This window comes from Arachis ipaensis, chromosome B5, assembly GCF_059453495.1.
Source record: "Arachis ipaensis isolate K30076 ecotype BB chromosome B5, ASM5945349v1, whole genome shotgun sequence".
Taxonomy (NCBI): domain Eukaryota; kingdom Viridiplantae; phylum Streptophyta; class Magnoliopsida; order Fabales; family Fabaceae; genus Arachis; species Arachis ipaensis.
The window spans coordinates 158,788,952-158,813,963 of NC_142440.1; the positions used below are offsets into that span (position 1 = coordinate 158,788,952).

Sequence of the window (25,012 nt, forward strand, 5' to 3'; positions counted from 1 at the left end):
AGTACTCCAAAATAAAAATATACTTGGTTAGAGGCTAGAACACGCACGGCGGCACAACCCCCTCTTTTCTCTATCTCTCACCAGAGACCACCTGCCACTGTCAAGGCTCGGCAGCCTCGGAGTCTGTAAGGGGTATGATTTAGGAATAGAGAAGAATTAATCAATCAAAAAAAATTTAGAGAGAATTAAGAGGAAGAGAGATAATTCCATAAAAAAAATTCCAAAAAAAGAACTATATTCATTACTCAATTCATGTCCTCCTATTACCCTTCTACTATATCTATTTATAGTAATTCAAATACTAATAAAACTATCCTAATTGGGCCTTGGCCTATATTTTACTCGTTACAGAGTCACCTTGGCCCGCGCCGAAGCTCCTCTGTCCGACTGCTTCTCGGCGCTTCTCTGGTTGAATCGAACTGTCGTAGATGCTTCACGGCCACGGTGCTGCACTGCTTCTCAGTGACGACGACACCATCAAGAGCTGCGAGGTGCGACGGTCCGTGCGCTGGCGCTTCTCTGCTCTATTTTCCGGCGTTGCTGCTCCCGTTCGTCTGCTTCTTCTCTGCCACCATCAGTCCCCGCGAAGGTTAGCCCCGCCACGGCGAAGCTCAGTTAGCAACCACCTCTGCTCAACTGCCCCTTTCCCTGTTCTCAAGCTCAGGTAAACCGATTTTTTTCCTTTTTTATTTTAAAAAAAAATTAATGTTGATCTTTAGAACTTCTGATTAGTGTTTTGATTATTGTTCTGATTAGTATTTTGATTATTGTTCTGACTTCTGATTACCAGTAATGGTATTTTCCCTCTCTTTTTTTTTTTCTGGAAAAAATTAATTAGTGATGCTATTTTGGTGTTCTGAATTCTGATCCTTGTTCTGATTACCAGTAAATTGAATTTTTGCTCTGATTATTACCTGTTTTTTTTTTCTGATTTGTTTCTAATTTAGTTGATGCGGTTATTGTTGATTTTTCTGATTATTGTTCTGTTTATTGTTATTGTGCTTTGGTGTTCTGTTTGTTTATTGTTCTCTGAATATCTCTTTTTACAAATTATTATTAAAGTTCTGGTTTTCATCCGCTTTTTACCTGGCATCATTGTGGCTCGAATGTGTATAGGTTTCAACGAGTTTAAGATTAGGTTATGGTCTAAAAAATAGGCTTGGTACATATTTAGGCTGGGTCTGGATTAAGACAAACCGGTTTCACTAGTCCATATATACCCCTTATAATCAAATCAAAGTTACTATCTTTTCATAACCCATTTCTAGAAACAGATTCATTTACTTGAAAGTTAAAACCTTTTGTAAATTTTGTTGGCCCCTTCAAATAATGCCGCCCTCAAAGCTCTACAACGCACTGTAAAATTCTATATTATCCAAATCTCTCGCTCTCACGCGTTTTCTCACCTTCCAAATTCGTTCCCTTTCATCAACGTCTGCTTCTGCTCCTGCTACCCCATCACAGGACCATGTCTGCCACCTCATCCTTGAACAGAAAACTGCTTCCAAGGCCATTGAAACTTTCAGATGGGCCTCCTCACTACCCAGCTTCACCCACTTCCAATCCACATACCATGCCTTGATCCATAAGCTATGTACTTTCTGTTGTTTCGACAGCGTTAAGCAAATGCTTGACGAAATGCCTAACTCAATCGGCACCCTCCTGGCGATGAAATCTTTGTCACAATTGTCTGCTGCCAGCATGACTCGTGCAGTCATCAAGGTCCTTGACTTAGTGTACAAGTTTCATAGCAGTCCTTCCTTAAAGATATACAACTCCATTCTTGGTGTCCTTGTGAAGGAGGACATTAGCATAGCTAGGGAGTTTTTTTAGGAAGAGTATGATGGAGTCTGGGGTTGTTGGGGATGATTATACTTTTGGGATCTTGATGAAAGGGCTCTGCTTGACCAATAGGATTGGTGAGGGCTTTAAGCTCTTGCAGGTGATCAAGTCTAGCAGAGGGGTCACACCAAACACTCTGATTTACAACACCTTGCTTCATGCACTTTGCAGAAATAGAAAAGTTGGTAGGCCTAGAAGCTTGATGTATGTGATGGTGAAACTGAATGGTGTCACATTTAACATTTTGATATCCGGGTATTGCAAAGAGGAGAATTTAGTCTAGGCTCTAGTTATTATTTAAAAATTAAAAGTACCTAGCTTAGTTAGATTTGTACAAGTTTTTACTTCGTTTATTCTAGATCAATGTAGTGCACTCATAATAATATTATACACACTAAGTTGATATGTTTGTGAGTTTAATTAGTTCCCATAATTTCAACTAGCATAAGCAAATTCAAGTGCACATGGGTAGAAAACTAGAAATAACATATATACATAACAAGTTTCATTATCATCATCTTGGTAAGCCATCGTTGGGTTGCGTTCTTAATGTGAATTCCATCGAAGATCTAACAACGATATTTTAAATTCCCACATGGTTAGCTAATGATCCACCTTTGGAATAGTATTGTCCAAGGAGTATAACTTCAATGTGTATTGTAACTTTTCTTTATATTAATTTGTGTTACATTAGATCATGTGTAATTTAAATTTTAAAATCAATGAAATCTAATACACTACAAGATACAAAGATAAAAAATATAATATAAAATCAACCCAATTCTTTTCAAATATATGACAATCTCAACAAATTTTATAGTATATAAGCATTAAAATTAAACTCAAAATCAAATTCATTGAGATACCTTTAGATATGGATCTGATTTTATGTAAGATATGAATAATGAATACATAAAGAGAAAACAACAATAATTTTAAAAATGATGGTATATAACTAAGTCTTTTTAGTAATTAAATTTAACTAAATTAGTCTAATAATTTATTAGTATAACAAAATCCATCTTAATAAATGCATGTATAAATTTGAATAAGATCAGCGTTAAAATATATTGAGATGTTCATTAAAATATAATAAAATTTAATTATGAACTTAATTATAAAAATACTTATTTAGGTAGTATTTCTCTAATTTTAAAATTGGCTTCACAAAGCACGTCTGGAAAACAATAATGAATTTATTAAAGAGAGAAATATAATTAATTAGTTGCTATGCATTCACCAAGTTTGCAAATTGTATGCTCAAATAATTAATCATTATGTTTGATAATAAATCATTTTTCATGAGAATTTGGAATAAAATTAGAATAATAAACGTAAAAAAATCAATAATTATAATTGAAATATAGCAAAATAAACGAACCAATCCAAATTCTTCGATTTGATGTAACTAGAGAAAAAGAACTTGTTTAAATGTTATTAAGTTGTTAAAAATCTTTTTTTAAGAATTTTTTTAAATATATTTTTTTATTTTTTAGTGTGAATAATAATTTTTTAATAATAAAAATAAAAGCACTAAAAAATAATAAAAATATTTTTTTGAAAAATTATAATTTATATCTTTTTAAAAATCTTTTTTCTTAAAAGATGTTTTAACATAATAAATAAATAAATAATATTTTATGTTATTATATTTAAATATAAGATTATTTTGCCTTTTTTAAAAACTTCGCTTATACTACATCTGCGGTACATAGCTGGTCCCAAGCTCGAATAAAGGAGAATGGTTGTGTTAGGTCTTCGACAGCCAACATGAAAATTTAGGTTGTTATTGCGCTAAAGTTAGGTCGTTGTTCGGAAGCAACGCGCTGTATAACTCGCGTACAATGTCAAATGAGTAAGAGTCACTGCATCGGTTCCCGAGTGTAGTGTTAAATGAACAAGGGTTCCCACATTTTCATGAACGGACGAAGGTAAATAAGCTAGTTCACAAAGAAAAAGATAAAGGTAAAGGTAGGAACGATAGAAGGTTGAAATTTGGGACATGGAACATAGGCACTCTAATAGAAAAATCGATGAAGGTGGTAGATACCATGGCAAGGAGGAAGATTAACATCATGTACCTATAAGAAACAAAATGGGTCGGTACGGACGTTAGGGAGTTGAATACTTCTGGGTTCAAATTTTGGTATACAGGAAAGGTGAAGAATCGGAATGGGATAGGTATTATCGTGGATAAGCAGTGGAAGAAGGATGTAGTAGATATCAAGAGGGTGGGAGATCGGATCATTGCTATCAAACTTGTGGTGGAAGGAGATACTTTTCATGTGTTTAGCGCTTATGCACCGCAAGTGGGTTCGGACGAGTAAGACAAGATAAGGTTTTGGGAGGATTTAGAGAGTTTGGTCTAAGACATATATTCAGGAGATAAGATTTTCTTAGGAGGAGATTTAAATGGCCATGTTGGAAGAGAAGTGGTTGGGTATGAAAGTATTCACGGAGGCCATGATTTTGGGGTGGTCAATACCGAGGGTAAAACTATTTTGGACTTTTCCTCAACGTTCGACCTTCTCATCGCAAATGAATGTTTTAAAAAAAGAGACGAACATCTTATAACCTATAAGAGTGACCTGACAAGCTCTCAAATCAACTTCTTCTTGTTGAGGAGAGTCGACTGAAAATTTTGCATTAATTGTAAAATTATTCTGGGAGAGAGTTTAACAACACAACATAGGATGGTCGTCATGGATTTTTGCGTTGAGTAAAAGTTGAGAAAAATACATCATACGAAAAATCCAAGGACGAGGTGGTGGTAGTTGAAAGGTGAGGAGGAACAAAGAAGCTTCCTAAGACAGGTAGGAGAAGAAGCAAAGTGGATGGAGATGGAAGTGCGGAAGAGATGTGGAGGGAGATGACAGAAGTTATTAGAAAAATAGTAAAAGAAAGTTTTGGTAAATCAAGAGGGATAGGACCAAGAGACAAGGAGTCCTGGTGCTGGAATGCGAGTGTACAAGAAAATATAAAGGTAAAAAGGGAGTGCTTTAAGGTGTGGTCTTTGTGCCGCAATGCAGATAATTGGAAAAAATATAAGGTGGATAAGAAAGAGACAAAAGTGGCTGTAAGTGAAGCAAGAACTAGAGCATAAGAGGGTTCCAGTCTTTAGGCACGAAGGAAGGAGAAAAATGTATATATAGAATTGCAAAGAGCCGTGAAAGAAGAACGAGAAACTTGAATAAGGTTAAGTGCATAAAGGATAAAGGCGGAGAGATTTTGACTCAAGAGGAGAAGATTAATGAAAGGTGGAAGAGTTACTTCTACGTGTTATTTAATGAAGAACAGAAGACTCTTCCGAGCCTTGGTCGATTATGCATGAGGGAAGAAGATCAAAACTTCAACTACTATCGAAGAATTCGAGACTTCAAGGTAAAAGAGACTCTAAAGCGGATGAAACATAGCAGGGCAGTAGGACCCGATAATATTCCAAGTGAAGTTTGGAAAGGACTTGGAGAGAAAGACATCAGCTGGTTAACCAAGCTTTTTAATGAGATTTTAAAATCAAAGAAAATGCAAGGTAAATGCAGAAAGAGCACCTTGGTACCTGTCTACAAGAATAAGGGGGATATTAAAAGTTGCGAAAACTATAGAGGGATCAAGCTCATGAGTCATACTATGAAGCTATGGAAAAATGTGATAGAACGGAGGCTGAGACAGGAGACACAAGTAACAGAGAACCAATTTGGTCTTATATCAGACATATACACCACTGAAGCGAATACCTGTTAAGAAGGATGATGGAGAGGAATCGTAGTAATAAAATAGATCTACATATGGTGTTTATTGATTTGGAAAAAGCATATGATAGAGAACCAAGAAATTGCTTATGGAAGGTTTTGGAAAGGAAGAGAGTAAGGATCGCATATCTTCATACAATTAAAGACATGTATAATGGGGCTACAACTAGTGTGAAGAATCAGTGGTGTGATAGAGAAATTTTTTATTGGTATAGGATTACACCAGGGATCATTTTTAAGTCCGTATATTTTCACATTAATCTTGGAAGTACTCACAGAGTATATCCAAGAGCCTATGCCATGGTGCATGCTTTTCGCCGATGATATCATCCTTATGGAAAGGTCAAGGGAATACCTAAATAAGAAGTTGGAGGAGAAATGCTCTAGAAGTGTATGGTCTGTGTATAAGCCGTAGTAAGATGAAATATATGGAATGTAAGTTCGGCCACCGAAGGAAAAATCCTAATACTGAGGTGAACATTGGAAAAAACATCATATGAAAAGTTAAAAGTTTTAAGTATCTTGGGTGCATCATACAAGATAATGGATAGATTGAACATGATGTAAATCATAGGATCCAAACAAGTTGTCAAAATGGCAGAGTGCGTATGGTTTTATATGTGACAAAAAAGTGCCTTTAAAACTTAAAGGTAAATTCTGTCGCATTGCTATCAGACCGACTATGCTTTATGGTACAGAGTGTTGGGTGGCCAAAAGGGAACACGAACATAAGTTAAGTGTTGCAGAGATGAAGATGTTGAGACGGATGAGTGCTCATACGCGATTGGATAGAATAAGGAACGAAGATATAAGAGAGAGAGAAAGAGAGAGAAGAGAAGAAGAAGACCGATAGAACACTCAGTCAGGAGGGTGGATGAGATGGAAGATGGACAAGGGATGAAAGGCAGAAAAAAATCTAGGAAGACCATTCATGAGGTGGTCAAACGAGATCTATATGTAAATGGTCTATTTGTAGACATGATACATAATAGAACTCAATGGCTTCGTTTGATCCATGTAGCCGACCCCACCTAGTAAGACAAGGCTTTGTTGTTGATGTTAAAATCTTTCTTTTGGCCATAGCATTCGGAAAAATGATTGAACCCATAAAGAAAGGAAAAGATCCAATGGGGAAACTTCTAGAACCAATTTTAGGGTTTTATCAAGGGACTTAGATACCATCATCGAGGATCCAATCGATACCTCCAACGTAGATAAAATTCTCTTCCCTTTTTCCGTCGACAATCATGTATGTTGTTTTCGAAGTCCCATACTATCCTCTTCTCATATCGATGAAGTTCTCTCTTTCTTTCCGACTTTGCCGAACCAAGAGCGGTTGATAAAAAATGATATTTACATGGCTCTCTTTGGTGACAAAACTCGCACTTTTCGAAACAATCCCAAAATTTCTAAAAATACACTCTTTTTGACCTTGTTTAAGAAACTCGAACCTGATAAAAGAAATTTTGGGCTACAAGTGGAATCTATGACCTTCGACTGTCTCGATATCAACTCACTACTCATCATTGGATGATTGGAGTTGTTATTTACTTTTGGAGTCGAACAACCAACAATCTACACTTTCTATGTGGAATGGTAGGCCCAACTTTGTAGTTGCTACAATAACAAGTCTCTCTCTTATGGAAACCGTTATTACGCATGACTTAAAGCCATCGAAAGAATACAAACTCAATTGGAATAGTTCATCTTATGTGGAATTCATTGGAAACAATATGGGACAAGGTGATGACCCGTCACTGATGAAGAACACATTGTGTTCTCGTGCTATTGGTTATATAGGATAGTCTTTTGTTTGTGCAGTGTGACAATGTAGAAACTCTATCAACCATTGGCAATACTAAGCCATGAGAGTATATCGAGTTACTGCCTGGCTAAACTCCTTTTAGGAAACTTATATGAAGAGTTAGGTCTAATGGTTAAAAACCTGCTAGATTGATCTCCTTTCAAGGCTGGAGGTCCACTATGGTTATTCCAATTATGGTTGAATGCTGTCTTTGAGAAGTTCATGGTGGTTGATGGCGCTTTTCTCGCAACAAAACACCGCATTGAGGGCGATAAACTGTCAATATTGAAGCCAAATTTCTCTAGTTCCTCTGTGGGAGAGCTTTTTACCAAGCTTTACGATGCCAAATCCTTCTAAAACGGATCTCAGCTTCACTCTTTTTGTCAAGCACAAATGTGGCCTGGTTTCAAGCCTCTAGAAAACAAAGAGGGACAGCGCCTCAACAATAACACCTGGTCCAGTTTTAATGTTATCCAAGTGTTTGTCATTGGTTTTGTGGTATACAAAAAAGCTCAATATCGAGTAACACTTTATTTTCTTCACCTAGTTGCTAGACAAATAGGATTTTCTCAAGTATTACCAGCTCCCCTTGGGTCGAAATTATCCAGCTAACTTGGTCAACAAGTTTATAATTTGAAGCAAATTCATCAACTCTTGAATCAAAATAAAGGTCGTCGATTTAATTACGATCCCGTTGACTTCATCTCCAGTTGGTGAATTTGCTTAAGATTTTGATCACATTGTGAAAAATATTTTTGCCACTATTTAAGGAAAGATTGTCACAAAGCAACTGGAGATGAAATCAACGGCATTGAAATAAACGGGATTGTAATCAAATCGACGGCCTTTATCTTGATTCAAGTGCTAATGAATTTGCTTCAAATTATAAACTTGTACCAAGTTGACTGGATAATTTCGACCAAGGGAGCTGGTAATGCTTAAGAAAATCCCATTTGTCGAGCAACTAGGTGAGGAGCATGAAGTGTTATTTGATATTGATCTTTTTTGTATACCAGAAAACCAATGGCAAACCCTTGGATAGCAGTAAAAGTGGACCAATGCTGCCTTTTTTGTTTTTAGACTTGATTATGGAGGCTTGAAATCAGGACCACATTTGCACTTGACAAAAGAGTGAAGTTGAGATCATCGTTTTAGAAGGATTTGGCATTGTAAAGCTTGGTAAAAACCTCCCAAAATAAATCTCCCACAAAAGAACAAGAGAAATTTGGCTTCAATACTAACGGTCTATTGCCCTCAATGCGGCGTTTTGTCGGCGATAGGAGCGCCATCGACTACCATGAACTTCTTGAAGGTAACATTCAACCATAATTGGAATAACAATAGTGGATCTCCATGAGAGGAGATCGATCTCGCAGATTTTCAACCATTAGACCTAACTCTTCGTATAAGTTAATAAGTTTTCTAAAAGGAGTTTAGCCAAGCAGTAGCTCAATGTGCTCTCATGGAAGAGTGTTGCCAATGGTTGATAGAGTTTTTGCATTGTCACATTGCGCAAACAAAAGACTATCCCATATAGCCAATAACACAATGTGTTCTTCATCAGTGACAAGGTCATCACCTTGTCCCATATTGTTTTTGATGAATTCCCCATAAGATGAACTATTCGAATTGAGTGTGTATTCTTTCTATGGCTTTAAGTCATGCATAATAATGGTGCCCATAGGGAAGAGACCTGTTATTGTAGCAACTTTGAACAAAGTTGGGCCTACCATTTCACATGGAAGGTGTAGATTGTTGGTTGTTTGACTCCAAAAATAAAGAGCAACTCCAATCATCCAGCGATGAGTAGTGAGTCGATATCGAGACAGTCGAATAAGGTCATAGATCCCACTTGTAGCCCAAAATTTCTTTTTGTTAGGTTCGAGTCTCTTAAACCAGGACAAAAAGGGTGTACTTTTAGAAATTTTAGGATTGTTTCAAAAAGTGTGGGTTTTGTCATCGAAGAGAGCCATGTAAATATCGTTTTTTATAAACAGCTCTTGGTTCGGCAAAATCCAAAAGAAAGAGAAGACTTCATCGATACTACAAAAGGGCAGTAAGGGACTTAGAAAACAATGTACATGATAGTCGACATCAAAAGGAAGAGAATTTTGTCTACGTTGGAGGTATCGATTGGATCCTCGATGATGGTGTCTAAGTCCTTTGGTAAAACCCTAAGGTTTGTTCTAGAAGTTTTTTCCATTGGATCTTTTCCTTTCTTTGAGGGTTCAATCATTTTTCAGATGCTATGACCAAAAGAAAGATTTTAACATCAACAACAACAATAAAGTCTTGTTCCACTAGGTGGGGTCGGCTACATCGATCAAAGGACGCATTGAGCTTTATTATGTATCATGTCTACAGAAAAACCATTTACATGTAGATCTCGTTTGACCACCTCATGGATGGTCTTCCTACTTTCTTTGCCTTTCACCCCTTGCCCATTTTCCTCCTGACTGGGTGTTCTGTCAGTTTTCTTCTCATATGTCCAAACCATCTGAGATGCGATTCTACCATCTTTTCCACAATAGGTGCTACTCCAACTCTCTCTTGTATCTTCGTCCCGTATTTTATCCAATCGCGTATTACCACTCATCCATCTCAACATCTTTATCTTTGCCACACTTAACTTATATTCGTGCTCCTCTTTAGTCGCCTAACACTCTGTACCATAAAGTATAGTCGGTCTGCTAGCAGTGCGTAGGGGTGTTCAAAACCGATCTGGACCGATCTAAATCGACCAATCGAACCAAAAAATCGAAAACCGAACAAACCGAAAAAACACATTTTGCTATTTTTGTTACGGTTTGGTTTGGTTTTCGGTTCTGACAATGAAAATCCCAACCGAACCGAACTAAACAGGTATATAAAAAACCATCAAAAACCAAACCCCCCACCCCCAAACGTGACTCTTGAATCGTGACCTAACCCCCCCACCCCCAAACGTAAACCTAGCTCTAGCTGCTCTCTTCTCTCAATCTCGCACTCTCGCTCTCTGCACTGGAGTCTCGAGCTCGAAACCATTCCTCCCACCACCTGGCAGCGCCTTCGAAGCCTTCTTCCCAGCGAGAACTGATCCAACAACTTTCTTCCCAGCAGCGCGGAAGCCGGAGCCTTCTTCCCAGCGAGCATCGACCCAGTAGCGTTCTTCCCAGCAGTGCCGAAGCCTTCTTCCCACCGAGCCACCCAGCACAGCACCACCCAGCAACGTTTTTGGCCACCCACAGCGCAGCACAGCACAGCACAACACAACACCGACCACCAAGCCACCCAACCACCGATTCAAGTGAGATATGGAGCCCGAGCCTCCGAGTCAAGTATGTAATTAAGTAGTTTGACTAATTTCTGTTCAATAATTATTGTTCATTGATTCATTGTTGCTGGTTGTTGTTAACTTGTTATTGTTTTATTTGTTTCTCATTGTTTAGGGAAATTTGTTGTTTTATTTGTTTTATTGTTTTACTTGTTATTGATTCACTGATTATTTGATTTCGTTGTTGCTGGTTGTTGTTTTCTTGCTGGTTCAGTGTTCATTGTTTTATTTGTTGTTCATTGTTTAGGGAAGTTGCTTCTGATTCCTGGTTCACTGATCATTGTTTAATTTATTTGTTTTCCTATTTTTAATCTATTTGTTGTTGTGTTTCTGCTGTTGAATTATTAGACCAAAGAAATTGGATTGATAGATAAAAATGATAGTAAAAAAATGACAGTTTGTCCTGTTCATTATAACACTTGTAGCTTTGGTTATGATGTACTAGGAAAGAATCTGCATGCACGCTTCCCCTTTCCCTGTATTGGAAGATATCATTCGATCACAACATGCACAAACGACCATAAATTTTCTTATCTGAGAAAAATGTAAGGTTTCATTTTCTAGGGAATTGATGGGATTATAGACATATGTACAATAGTAGTACAATGATTTGGTGCTTGAAATTTTCTAGGCTTTGCAATTGCAAGCATTATTAGTATTTAGTAATTTGGTATGAGGTATATAACTGATGTTTGTTAGTCAAGGCCGCAAGGTTAACAGTTACTGCCATGTGAAACTTTGGAGTTGAGCTAGGCATCACATGCGCTTATGTTAGAGTATGGATATCTGGAGTTGATTAAGTGCTTCTCAGTGCCGTTTTTCATCTCTAAATGAATTGCTGTGGTTTTCTTTGAATATGAGTATCTTGATAAGATTGGGATGAATTGTCAATTCTTTGAATCAGTGACTTTCCTTTTGTTGAAAATTATAGTTGCATTAGTAAAATTGCATATATGATATATGAGTCCTTATAAGAATAAAAGGATAATTTTGGTAGACATTATACATGCAAGAAATGGTCACAAACAGGTAGAAAAGGATGAAGAGGCAACATTTTTATTGACCAAAAAGCTGAGACTGCTTGGATACAAACACTTTTGTTGACGAGTAACATGGTCAGGGTTAGCAAGTTGTGTTGTACAGTAGCAATCAAAGATGGAAACACTTTTATTATTACTATTGTTCTTATTATGTAACTGCATTTTGATTTCAGGTTGGTTTACGTAAAGAAGTTTAGCTGTTTTGTTGGAGAAGACACCATAACTTGGCTATCCTTTGATGAAAATTTATATTTATTTTCAGTTATTTTGACTATTGAACTTTTAAACTTCTTTAATTTCCATATTTAAATTTCATTTGTCATCGAATTTCATTTGATCAAGACTTTGTTAGCTATTGTGTATTTGTGTTTGTCGATTTCAATGTTATGACTTTGTGAAATAGTATGGTAGTATTTTTTCGAATTGATTGATAAAACCAAACAAACCGAATCTATCTAAACCGATTTTAATTGGTTTGGTTTGGTTCGGATGATCTGGATAAAAAAATCAAACCAAACCGAACCGTAGTTCAATTAAACGATTGGATCGGATGACTTTTCTCTCAAAAACCAAATCAAACCGCATCGCGAACACCCCTAGCAGTGCGGTAGAATTTACCTTTAAGTTTTAAAAGCACTTTGTTGTCACATATAAAACCAGACGCACTCTACCATTTTGACCAACTTGCTTGAATCCTTTGATTTAAATCCTGTTCAATCTCTCCATTATTATGGGTGGCAATGGGGCGGATTTTTATCCTACCCAACCCCGCTTCGCCCTACAATAACCCGCATAGAACCTGTCTCGTTTCTACCCGCAGGTAGTAAAAAGTTAAACCCTAACCCGCCCTACCCTTACCCACCGCTATAATTATTAAAATCCAACAAATAAAATAAAATTTAAAATTTATATAACCATCATTGCATACATAACATAAATTAAAATAAAAACTTAAATATAATATAATATTATTAATTATTTGACTAACTATTTTATATATATTACATATATTATATAAGTTGGGGGCGGGTTTAACCTAAACCCGACCCCGCTCTGCCCAATCCAAGAACCCGTCTCGTTAAAAACCTTCACCGAGTGGGTAGGGGTGGGGTGAGTACCCACATGTTCGGGTAGTATTGCCACCCTTATCCATTATCTTGTATGATGCATTCAAGATATTTAAAACTTTTAACTTTTCATATGATGTTTTCTCCAATGTTCACCTCTGTATTAGGGTTTTTTCTTCGGCCGCCGAACTTACATTCCATATATTTATCTTGCTACGGCTTATGCGAAGACTATACACTTCTAGAGTTTTTCACCACAAATTCAACATCTTATTTAGGTCTTCCCTTGACTCTCCTATAAGGACGATATCATCGGCAAAAAGCATGCACTATGGCACAGGCTCTTGGATATGCTCTGTGAGTACTTCCAAGACTAATGATCCCTGGTGTAATCCTATATCAATAGAAAATTCTTCTGTCACACCACTGAGTCTTCACACTAATTGTAGCCCCATCATACATGTTTTTAATTATACGAATATATGCGATCTTTACTCTCTTTCTTTCCAAAGCCTTCTATAAGAGCTCCATTGTCACCATGTCGTACATTTTTTTCAAATCAATAAACACCGTATGTCTATCCATTTTATTACTACGGTACCTCTCTATCACCCTTCTTAACAGATGTATCGTTTCAGTGGTAGATTTGCTTGACATAAAACCAAATTGGTTTTCTATTACTTGTGTTTCGTGTCTCAGCCTCCGTTCTATCAGCTTTTTTCGTAACTTCATAGTATGGTTCACAAGCTTGATCCCTCTATAGTTTTCGCAACTTTGTATATCCCCTTATTGTTGTATATAGGTACTAAGGTGCTCTTTCTCCACTCATCTTGCATCTTCTTTGACCTTAAAATCTCATTAAAAAGCTTTGTTAACCAATTGATGCCTTTCTCTCCAAGACCCTTCCAAACGTCAATCGAAATATTATCGGGTCCTACTGTCATGCCAGTTTTCATCCGCTTTAGAGCCTCTTTACCTCGAAGTCTCGAATCATTCGATAGTAGTCGGAGTTTTGATCTTCTTCCCTTATGCATAACCGATCAAGGCTCGAAAGAGTCTTCTGTCCTTCATTAAATAACTCGTAGAAGTAGCTCTTCCACCTTTCATTGATCTTCTCCTCTTGAGCCAAAATCTCTCCGTCTTTATCTTTTATGCTCTTAACGTGATCCAAGTCTCTCGTTCTTCTTTCACGACTCTTTGTGATTCTATATATACATTTTTCTCCTTCTTTTGTGCTTAAAAATTGGTAGAGACCCTAATATGCTCTAATTCTTGCTTCATTTACATCTACTTTTGTCTCTTCTTAGCCACCTTATATTTTTTCAATTATCTGTATTGCGGCACAGAGACCACTCTTTAAAGCACTCCCTTTTTGCCTTTATCTTTTCTTGTACACTCGCATTCCACCACCAAGACTCCTTGTCTCTTGGTCCTATCTCTCTAGATTCACCAACACTTTCTTTTGTTGTTCTTCTAATAACTTCTATCATCTCCTTCCACCTCTCCTTCGCTCTTCCATCTTCACCCCACTTTGTCTCTTCTCCCACCCGTTTTAGGAAGCTTCTTTGTTCCTCACCTTTCATCCGCCACCACCTCGTCCTTGGGTTCTTCGTATGATGTCTTTTCCTCAACTTTTGCTCAACGCCAAAATTTATGGCGAGCATCCTATGTTGTGTTGTTAAACTCTCCCCTGAAATAATTTTACAATTAATGCAAAATTTTCGGTCGACTCTCCTCAACAAGAAGAAGTCGATTTAAGAGCTTGTCATGCCACTTCTATAGGTTATAAAATGTTCATCTCTTTTTTTAAAATATGTATTTGCGATGAGAAGGTCGAAGGTTGAAGAAATGTCCAAAATAGTTTTACCCTCGGTATTGATCACCCCAAAATCATGGCCTCCGTGAATTCTTCCATACCCAGGCACTTCTCACCTAACATGGCCATTTAAATCTCCTCCTGAGAAAATCTTATCTCCCGAAAGTATGTCTTGGACCAAACTCTCTAGATCCTTCCAAAACCTTATCTTGTGTTGCTCGTACGAACCTACTTGCGGTGTATAGAAGCTAATCACATGAAAAGTACCTCTTTCCACCACAAATTTGATAGAGATGATTCGATTTTCCATCCTCTTTACATCCACTATGTCCTTCTTCCACTGCTTATCCAAGATAATACCTACCTAATTCCTAATCTTAACCTTTCCTACATACCAAAGTTTGAACCCAGAAGTTTCAACTCCCTAGCCTTCGCACCGACCCATTTTGTTTTTTGTAGGCACATGATGTTAATATTCCTCCTTTTCATGGTATCCACCACCTCCATGGATTTTTCTGTTAGCGTGCTTATGTTCTATGTCCCAAATCTCAACCTTCTGTTGCTCCGACCTTTACCTTTACCTTTTTCTTTGTGAACTAGCTTATTTACCATTGTCCGTTCACGAAAATGCGAGTACCCTTACTCATTTAACACTACACCCGGACACTGATGCAGCGGCTCTTGCTCATTTGCCACTGTACGCGAGCCATATAACGCGTTGCTTCCGAGCAACGACCTAGCTTTAGCGCAATAACGTGTTTAGTCTATATCATAGTTCTGAAATTGAACCGAACCGATCGATTCAAATTGGGGTAACTAGAAATCGATCTCCAGACCGGTTCGGTTAGCCTCATAAACCGTCTAGCAAAGAACCAATCGAACCAACGGTTAACCGGTGAATTGCCAAAATCGGTCAATTTTTTTCAAGGTTTCCAGTTCAAAAACCCCTTCAAACGACGCTGTTTTAAATTCTAAAAAAAATTAATAAAAGGAAACCCTAAATCCCTAACACACCCAAGCCCCATTCCTCCCCTCTCCTCTTTGAAACTGAACTGCAAATTTTAATTTGAAAGCACAAAGAACCCTAGCCTTCCAGCCCCTAGCTTTGCAGCCATCGCAACCGCCAAAGCCCTGCCACCACGCTTCATTGTCATCGCCGAACTTGTCTTCGCTGGGTAGAGGCATCGCGTGCAGAAGCTCCGTCGCTGTCGCAAGAGCTGTGTCGCCGTTGTAGGAATCTCTGTCGTCATCCTTGGAAGCTGTGTTGCCATTGTAGGAAGCTCCCTCGCCGTCGTGTGGAAGCTCTGTGGCCGTCGTCGTCTCCCTTGTTCAAGCTCTCTCTCTGTGTTCGTCGGTGTCGCCGTCTCCTCAGTCGTCGCTGTCACTCCCCTTCCTCCTCGCTGTTTGTAAGCATTGTGACTTGGATTCTTATAATACTTAGATTTTGATTGTTGAGTTATGTAGATAACTAATTTTAATTTGATGATGACAAATACTATTTTATTGGGTTAAACACCTAATTAGTTTTGATGGTCTTATTTAGTGTTGTAGACCAAAAATATAAGCATAGCAGCAGCCCAAAATGGAACAAAGAAACAAAATCTGCTATTGTCGGCAATATTTACAAACGAAGCCCAAATGAGAAATGATAAAGAAATCACATGGGCTAAGAGGTAAGTGAAGAGAATCCAAGCTCTAGGTACATCACTCAAGGTGAAGCCTTCCAAAGCACTTCACAAGTGTGCTTCGGTCAGAATCAGAATGAGAGAGAGAGCTTCTTCTTCTCCATTCATTCACTAGAGAAGAAAGAAAGAGAAAGGTTAAGCAAAAAGCAAAGGTCTAATCACCCAAATCAAACCCATTTAGGCTAAGTTAGCAGTTAAAGGTGATTTATTTCCATTTGCATGCAATTTACTTTCTTCACTCCTTCTCCAACTCTCTGCTACTCCAATTTGGGATAAATGGAGAAAGTGATTTCTGATAATCACTGCTGTGAATCAAAGGCCAAATTGTTTCTTGGGGACATAGCTCTTACTCAAGGGTTCAGATATGGGTTTACCACTGAACAACTTTTTCATTGCTACCCTGAGGTTTTCGGTCAAGCTCAGATTCAAAATTCCTATTTTATGGATTAATTGAAAATAGTGAAATGGTAAGTTGGTAAAGCACACAGCTCGAGGAGTTGAATTGGAAGAAAGCAACTCAACAACATTGAAAGAGGTACAAAAGAAAATTTTTCTTCTTTCTGAAGGCAAGGAGGGAGAACTAGATTTTGAGTTTGCTCTGAAGAGTTTCTCTGTGAAGAATTCATCAACTTTGGACAGTGTTTTCTAGTAAAAGAAGCATTCCGCCAAGATGAAGAACTTAATCAGAGTCAACTGAATCCGGTTCAACTTATAGCAACAGAGGCTGTTAATGTATTAATCTCCTTCATGTTTTATAGTTTGTATTTCATTTTCAATGTATATCTTTCTGTAATTTCTTGAGTGGAAAAAGGCTGAAAGAGAGGAATCAAGAAAAAACCTATGAGTGACAAAAGGCTGAGTGATACACTTGAGAGAAAAGCCTAGAGTGATTTCATATTTCTTTATGTTGTTTCTATTGTCTTGTATCTTGTACCTGTAAGGTGTCCCTTTCTTAGTTGGGTTAGCACTAAGAGTGAAGAGTTAGTTATTAGCATAACCAAGTCAAGTTAGTTGAGAACTTGAGAGAAAAGGATTGTGTGAATCCTATGTAATTGGTGTATGTAATACTTTAACTATAGTGAAAATTCCACCACAGTTGTGATGGAGAATGGATGTAGGTTGCGTGGCACAAGACAACTGAACCAGGATATATGCCTGTGTTATTTCTCATAAAGTTTCTGCTGCACAGTTCAAACAGATTCTAAGTAAAAGTTTGTAAGTAAAGGCTTATTTCATTAAAATAAAAGAAGGTCATAGATTCAACCCCTATTCTCTAAGCCTTCTACAACCTTCATTGATAATACTGTGTTTGCCGGTGTCGCTGCCTCCTTCTCGTCTCTTCTGTGTTTGCTCATTTTATTGTTAATAATTGAGTTGCTGATAGAGGGTTTGTCATTTTGAGTTACTGATTTTGTAAATTTTTTCTTGTTTTGTTAAATTTTCTGGAAAGAATTTGTTATTGATCCTCAAATATTTTGTGTTACTGATTTTGTGAATTTGTTATTTTATTTTGAGTTGCCAATGTTTATGAAACTGGAGTTGATTATAATGATCCCTCAGATTTTGAATTGCTCTTCTGTTGATTTTAGAGTCTAATTTTCGGATAGAACTTTGTTGCTATTGCATTCTTTTTTTTTTGTTGATTGTAACTATTGTGAGTTGCTGTTTTTTTTTTATTTTGTTTTTGTTGATTATAGTGATTCTGAGTTGTTGTTTTTTATTAGAATGATTTTAGAATAAATTGTTAATTTTTTCGATTAAGTCTGAGTTGTTGTTGATTATAATTTGTGGTGAAGAGTGTTTTTATTTGGTTAAAAATTTTCTTATGAAGTTATTTATTTTGGTTTTAGAAAGCTTGAAACTCATCTCAATTTTATTGATAAAAGATTATAGGTTGAATTTATATATTTGAAATTATATATATATTTTTTAATAATTTTATTTAATATTTAATTAAACTGGTTGAATTTTGGTCGAACTAGTAAATCCGTAATTTTATCGGTTTATTGACCGGTCCGATTTTTGTAACCTTAGTCCATATCATGAAGATTTGACTAAATTTTTATGTTGATTGTCGAAGGCCTAACACACCCCTTATCTTTTATCCGAGATTAGAATCGAATATGGACTGCAAATATAGCATAGGCAGAATTCTCTTAATAAATAATAATTTAAAAAAATCTTTTTGTAAAATTCACCACACCCTACCAAATAAAGTAAAAAAATTGCATTAATGTAAAAATGCATACATAATAGTTAAGGGTGTTCATGGATCGGATCGTATCCACAGATCCGTGGTAAATATCCGCATCTGATCCGAAAATTGCGGATACGATCCGATCCGCAAATTGATCGGATCAGATCGGATCCGATCCGCACGATTGTGGATCGGATCGCGGATATCTGCTCTACATCCGCGTATCCGATCCGCGGATCTGCAGATCTGCACAATAATAATTAAAAATAAATAAATATATATGTTTGGTATTATATTTACTTGTTTGTATGTTTTAGTTAGTAATTATTATTCATATATTGTATTATTTTATTTTTGTTATTTAGAAAGAGTTTGATTAAAAATATTTTAGGAATAAATAAGTTTAAAAGTATAAAAGAAATATTTTTATTGAATTTTTTTACGTAGAAATATGATTAAAAAGAGAAGGTTTAATTATGCGGATATATCCGATATTCGATTGCGGATCGGATCGGATCGGATCTGGCACTAAAAAACGCGGATATCATATCCGATCCGATCCGATGAAAATTGTACGGATCGGATCGAATTTTCGGCTATATCCGATCCAATCCGATCCGCGGACACCCCTAATAATAGTAGAATATATCAATATATTTAGTACTTATTTGGGCGCCATTATTTTAATAAAAAATATCTTTTTTATCTTTTTTTAATGAAAAAAGATCTTTTCTTTTTATTTTTTAGCGTAGTTGACAAATTTTTAGTAATAAAAGTAAAAGCACTAAAAAAAAATATCTTTTTTGAAAAGTTGTAATTTACTTTTTTTTTAATCTTTTTATGTAATAAATAAATAAAAAATACTTGTATATTGTTATATCCAAATATAATTGATGGATAAAAAGATCTTTTTAATAAAATATTCAAACATAAAATTATTTTTACTTTTTCATAAGATCTTTTAAAAAAAAAATAACTCAAAAAATTTTTTCTTTTAAAAAACACACTCGAACAAGCTCTTAGACCTTGATAAATGCGAAATAGAGGATAAAAAACAAAAAGTTGAATCGATCTATTCTGATTCGTGACTATTTTTTATTTGAAAAAAGGGAAAAATTGAAAAAAAAAAAAAAGCTAACAAACCTTTCATTTATTTATTTTTCATTTATTTCAAATTCCCCATTATAAATTATTTGTGGGCAGACTTTGCAATGCAAAAGTCTACTCTCTCTGTTCCCTTCTCTCCTTCCTTCTCTTAACCTTCCCCTCCAAATCATCTCCATAAACTCCAATTCTGAGGTCAATCGCATTCTTGTTTTTGTTTTTTCGAACTCTCCCACCCTAAAATCACAGTCTCCTTTGGCGTTCGATTCTCTCTCTCCAATTTTCTTCTTTTGCCCCTTTTTCTCTTTCTGTGTGCAGTGTTCGTTTGTTTCCTGTGCCATGGCTTCTGATCTGGAAGCGAAAGCCAAAGAGGCGTTTGTGGAAGATCACTTTGAGCTGGCGGTTGAACTTCTCTCTCAGGCCATTGATATCGAACCCACCAGAGCTGAACTTTATGCCGACCGTGCCCAAGCCAACATCAAACTCTCCAACTTCACTGGTATCAATTATTTCATTCCTCATCAAGTTTGTGTTTTTCGCATACCCTTTTGCTTGTTTCGTTTGAATTATTTGATTTCTGCTTGGGACTGAAACTGTGTTCAATTGGGTTAATCTTGTGTGGAAGGTAGATTCTGGAAAGATTATGGGAATTTAACGAAGTTGTTTTTTTTTTAATTGCTTTTAATCATTATTGGAGGAGAATTCCTTGCACGTGCTAAGTTGGTGGTTATGAATGATGTCTTCGATTGTTTGCTTTGAGGGTGGAAAAAAGTAATGTTCTGAAACAGTTGTCTTTTATACAGTGTTTACTCTAGTGTTATTCTCTCTTTTGCACACGTTTCCCTTTCTTTGCTTCATGTGTGTCTCTGTTTTCCATGTACTTTAGTTCTGTTTTTGTGTCTCCAATATGCCTTCTCAAGGAAGAGCTATATTTGGCTTGAAAGATGGGCAATGCTCAACTACTTTACCATATACTTAAATTCAATTGAATGGTGCGTGTACTCCTGTGTTCAAAGAAGATAATTTGTACAGTTTTGAACCTCCATATAGAATTAATGTATAATACATGTCTATAATAAGAATACAATGCTTAGAGTTAACAGGTTGATTTCCGGATGAAAAGAAAAGGTCATTTTGTTTATCATATGTTAATCTCTTTTTGATAAGACTTCTGTAATTGGACAATGAACACATGATTGACCTATCCCATGTTTATCTAATTGTTCATTTGTTTAGGTTTTGAAACATGATTCCTTATTCCTTATTTCACTCGCTCATTCCTCCCATGTTTGTTGTATATGTACTTTTTCCTGTGAGCTTTTGATATTGTGTGTGTTTTAGGTGTAAATAAACATTTACTTTTGGAGATTTAGTTGTGTTCATTCACTATTTTTGGCTAACATTTATGATTTTGTGCAGAGGCTGTTGCTGATGCAAACAAGGCAATTGAGTTAAATCCTTCTCTATCAAAGGCATATATGCGTAAAGGGTAACTAAAGCGCTACCTGCTCTAAAAATCTTGTCTTGGATTTGTTTGATTTTCACTTACTATTCATATGGCGTTTTTATTTGGGTTAGATTATGTTTCTAATGCATTGTCATGAGTTAATTTCTTCCCGATCTAAATATGGTCAGTTTTTGATGATTTGTCTTTTTATTGTTATGTGAAAATATGAATAGTTTTCATTGTTATATTAAATATCTGCATCATGTTATGATGTGGTTGCATCACGTGGAATCCCTAATGGAACAAAGTGATGCAGTTTTGGTGATGGTTGCCTCAACTCGTGTTTTCATCTGACAACATACTACATACTATTTGATGTGCTGTGCAACTTATTGAATCAGATCTCTCCATATTCTATTTGATATTCCATGTTTGTGTTTAACTGCTGTAATCGATAGGTTCATTGATTAAATTCTGATATGTTATTTTGGTTGCAGCATGGCGTGCATGAAACTTGAGGAATATCAAACTGCTAAGGCTGCTCTAGAGGTCGGTGCTTCATTAGCTCCAGGAGAATCAAGATTTGCTAAGTTAATCAAAGAATGTGATAAGCTTATTGCAGGTAAAGTATATTTTTACGTGCTAAAATTCTTTCCACTTTTTAATCTGGTATTTTTTCTCTTGTCTACTTCTGGTTTGTTTTTAAGTTATATGTTACTCGTGATTGCCCCTTTGATGGTTGAAAGGGAAAATTTTGCATACACATTTAGTTTGGCCATGAACTGTCTAACTCTTGATTGGGTATATTATGTTGAACAGAAGAATCTTATGACACACCAATACAGGAGAAGACCACAACACAGGAAGAATCAGCAAACGAAGTTCAGCCTGAGAATGTTCTTCCAGAGCAGCCTCCAGTTTCAGTGGTTAAATCTAAATATAGGCAAGTAAAAGGCGCTTCCTGGATTTTTTTTTAACTCCTCTATGCTATGGATATTGCTTTTGCCTATATGTGGAGAGTGCTAGTACTGATGTAATTATTGTGTATATTTGCAAATTGTTTTCTTTGGTATTTAGTTTTTTATGAGCATTTCAAGAATCTTGTTGCAGATTTTTTTTTAATTTGTTGTTTTCTTCCGGTTTCTCTGTATATTGGTTTATGATTGGGACGACTAATAAATAGCTCTGTCTGGAATCTTTTACCTTGTAAATATTGGTATTGCTTATGTACGTTTTGAAAGCATATGTGCATCTGTCATATTTCTTGTGAACGATGGTTCTAATCAACTAGCCATTTTTTGTTTATGAAAAAAAAATTGCAGGCATGAGTTCTACCAGAAACCTAATGAGGTGGTTGTAACTGTATTTGCAAAGGGCATTCCAAGGGAAAATGTTACTGTTGACTTTGGCGAACAAATAGTATGGTTCACATTATAAAACTATCTCGTCAGTTGTATGCCTTTTTTATTACACTTTAGAATATATTTGATAATTGGATTCTGCACTTTAAACGATTTTTTTTCCCTCCTCTTTTTGCAGCTGAGTGTTAGTATTAATGTTCCTGGAGAAGATCCATATGTTTTTCAACCTCGGTTATTTGGAAAGGTATATGAATGTGAGGTTCCTTGTTTGTATAAGCTTGGGCACAGGGACAAATGTAGCTTCCGCTGTAAATTGGTTTGGTTTTAATGTGGGTATTTATGTCTGGGTGGTAATTTTATGTTATCTCAGCTACATTATTGTTTCAATTCAAATAGTTTTGGTTTGAATTTTTGCTGTGGTTTCTTCACATATATCAAAACTCATAAAATTATGGAAAAATATAGCTGATCCTGTATTTGCAAAATATGAATTAACCACCCGTGTATGATCATTTTAGCTATGCTTTGTTTTTGTTTTTGTTTTTTTTGGTATGTCATTCTTACTGGTTTTTGTTTTCAATCAGATCATACCTTCCAGATGCCGATATGAAGTTTTGTCCACAAAAATTGAAATAAGACTCGTAAAAGCAGACCCTATTCACTGGACATCTCTTGAATTCACCAGAGCTACAGTTCCACAAATGGTTGTTGTCCCATCAGGTAACTTTATATTGTAAGCATGTAATATGCATAATCTTAATTGAATCCGCAGTAGTTTTCAGTTTGGCATGAGTAAAAGGGTCTGTCCAGGAGTATTAGATAGGGATTTGAAACAAGTTCTGCATGTTCATATATCCCCCGAAATGTATCAAAATTCACATGCTAACATGCTATATTCCTTGGCCTAAATTTTGCAGCCACAGGAATCAATAGACCAACTTACCCATCCTCAAAACCAACAAGGGTTGATTGGGATAAGCTTGAAGCTCAAGTAAAGAAAGAGGTTTGTCTGCTGCTTATGTAAAAATGTATTTAACTCCATTTCAGTGTGCCTCTTACTCATGATATTGTTTATTTCAGGAGAAAGAAGAAAAGCTTGATGGCGATGCAGCTCTAAACAAGTTTTTCCGGGAAATATATCAAGATGCGGACGAGGATACACGAAGAGCAATGAGAAAATCATTTGTAAGTTTCATATTTGTCATCTTGTTATGTATTGAAAGAACACAACTGATGCTGAGAATTCTAGCAAATTTTGTATATATGCTAAGCATTTGGTGCTTGTTAAATTTTTCTTGCAGGTGGAGTCTAACGGGACAGTGCTGTCAACAAACTGGAAAGAAGTGGGATCGAAGAAGGTGGAGGGAAGTCCTCCTGATGGCATGGAGTTGAAGAAATGGGAATATTAGTCTGTTTTCTTGACAACGATTATGTATACTGAGTGTGGGATTATGCTGTTGAACAAAATGCATATTTGACTCTTTTGTTATTTTTCATGGAGATACTCTTGGTTAAGACTTAGATAGTGCATGGTAGAGTGATTGTTTTCTTGGGGTCTGCTGGAATATAATGCAGTTCTGGTCATGTCTGTTTCAAATGATGCTTCTTTTGTGTCCTGATTTCTACTAATACATCAAGGGAACCAAGTATGAATTTCATAAATAAATTTGAGTTCAAATATCTTAATTTAGCAATTAGATATAGATTTCATCAATAAAAATTTTCTCATTTTTGTTTACTTCTAGAGCTAATAGAAGGGATAGGAAACGGTAAAATTATTCAAATAATAATGACACTTTCGTTACAAGGATATTGGATATTAACATCATATTGTGGAAAATGGTGTCATTGAATTCAAAGTTGCGGCTTGAGTATAGAATGGATCGTTCTATTTTTACGGGGCCATTTACCTTGACTTCCTGAACGAGTTTAAACCCCAAAGTGGCATCCGAGTTTGGCATCATGCTTTAAAATTGTTCATGATTCTTGATTCATTTTCAATTAACGGCATGTTGATGTATGTTGATGATGTGGATCATTAGTGACACGTGTCACTTTATAGTTTGGTCACGTGTAATTGTATAATGACAGGTCAATCAATAATATGGAGTATATTAACGTAGACGATTGTGTCATATGTTGCAATATGATTTATCCACGTGTCATTATTGTACATGCATCAAATTGGTTCTTGACTTTTCATTAAGTGACTTATTTTAGTTTCCAAAATTAAATATTGTATGCCAAATTAATCCCTTTATCATTTTTTTTTATTTTTTTCATAAATTCAAAATTTTCAATATTTTTAGATAAATTTCAATTCTATTTGTTCATGTCGATATAAAATATTTTTAAGATTTTAGTTTTAATACAAATATCTTTAAAAATAATATACAAATCAAAACTTATATGCCACATATGACATACCACACGTTGAAATGCTACATTGCTACGTACTAATTAAAGGGATAATGGATGGATAGTCCTCATCAAAATCATCATTAATTTCAAAAGAGAAACTACAAGCAGAGAGCAGATTGTCCTCACTTTTCAAACATGGATAACTCTGCATTACTAGGACGGTGAT

General features: G+C 36.0%; 1 protein-coding gene and 1 long non-coding RNA gene across 2 annotated transcripts; both read left to right on the forward strand.

The window, feature by feature from the left end:
* Positions 1 to 321: 321 nt before the first annotated feature.
* Positions 322 to 12,148, forward strand: LOC110262687 (uncharacterized). Its single transcript, XR_002347624.2, has 2 exons — positions 322 to 664; positions 11,922 to 12,148. It is a non-coding gene; the product is annotated as an uncharacterized LOC110262687 (long non-coding RNA).
* A 7,517-nt stretch (positions 12,149 to 19,665) lies between these two features.
* Positions 19,666 to 24,103, forward strand: LOC107644897 (protein SGT1 homolog). The gene is made up of 10 exons (XM_016348849.3): positions 19,666 to 20,116; positions 21,037 to 21,106; positions 21,562 to 21,686; positions 21,884 to 22,007; positions 22,387 to 22,483; positions 22,604 to 22,669; positions 23,010 to 23,145; positions 23,343 to 23,428; positions 23,506 to 23,610; positions 23,727 to 24,103. Exons 1-10 carry the CDS (start codon positions 19,957 to 19,959, stop codon positions 23,832 to 23,834), a joined length of 1,077 nt encoding a protein of 358 aa, XP_016204335.1. The 5' UTR covers positions 19,666 to 19,956; the 3' UTR covers positions 23,835 to 24,103.
* Positions 24,104 to 25,012: the final 909 nt, after the last annotated feature.

Coding starts and splice junctions, on each gene's coding strand:
- LOC107644897 (XM_016348849.3), top strand. CDS start 19,957: ATGGCTTCTGATCTGGAAGCGAAAGCCAAAGAGGCGTTTGTGGAAGAT. Junction 21,107..21,561: donor AAGGCATATATGCGTAAAGG/GTAACTAAAGCG, acceptor TTTTGGTTGCAG/CATGGCGTGCATGAAACTTG. Junction 21,687..21,883: donor ATGTGATAAGCTTATTGCAG/GTAAAGTATATT, acceptor TATGTTGAACAG/AAGAATCTTATGACACACCA.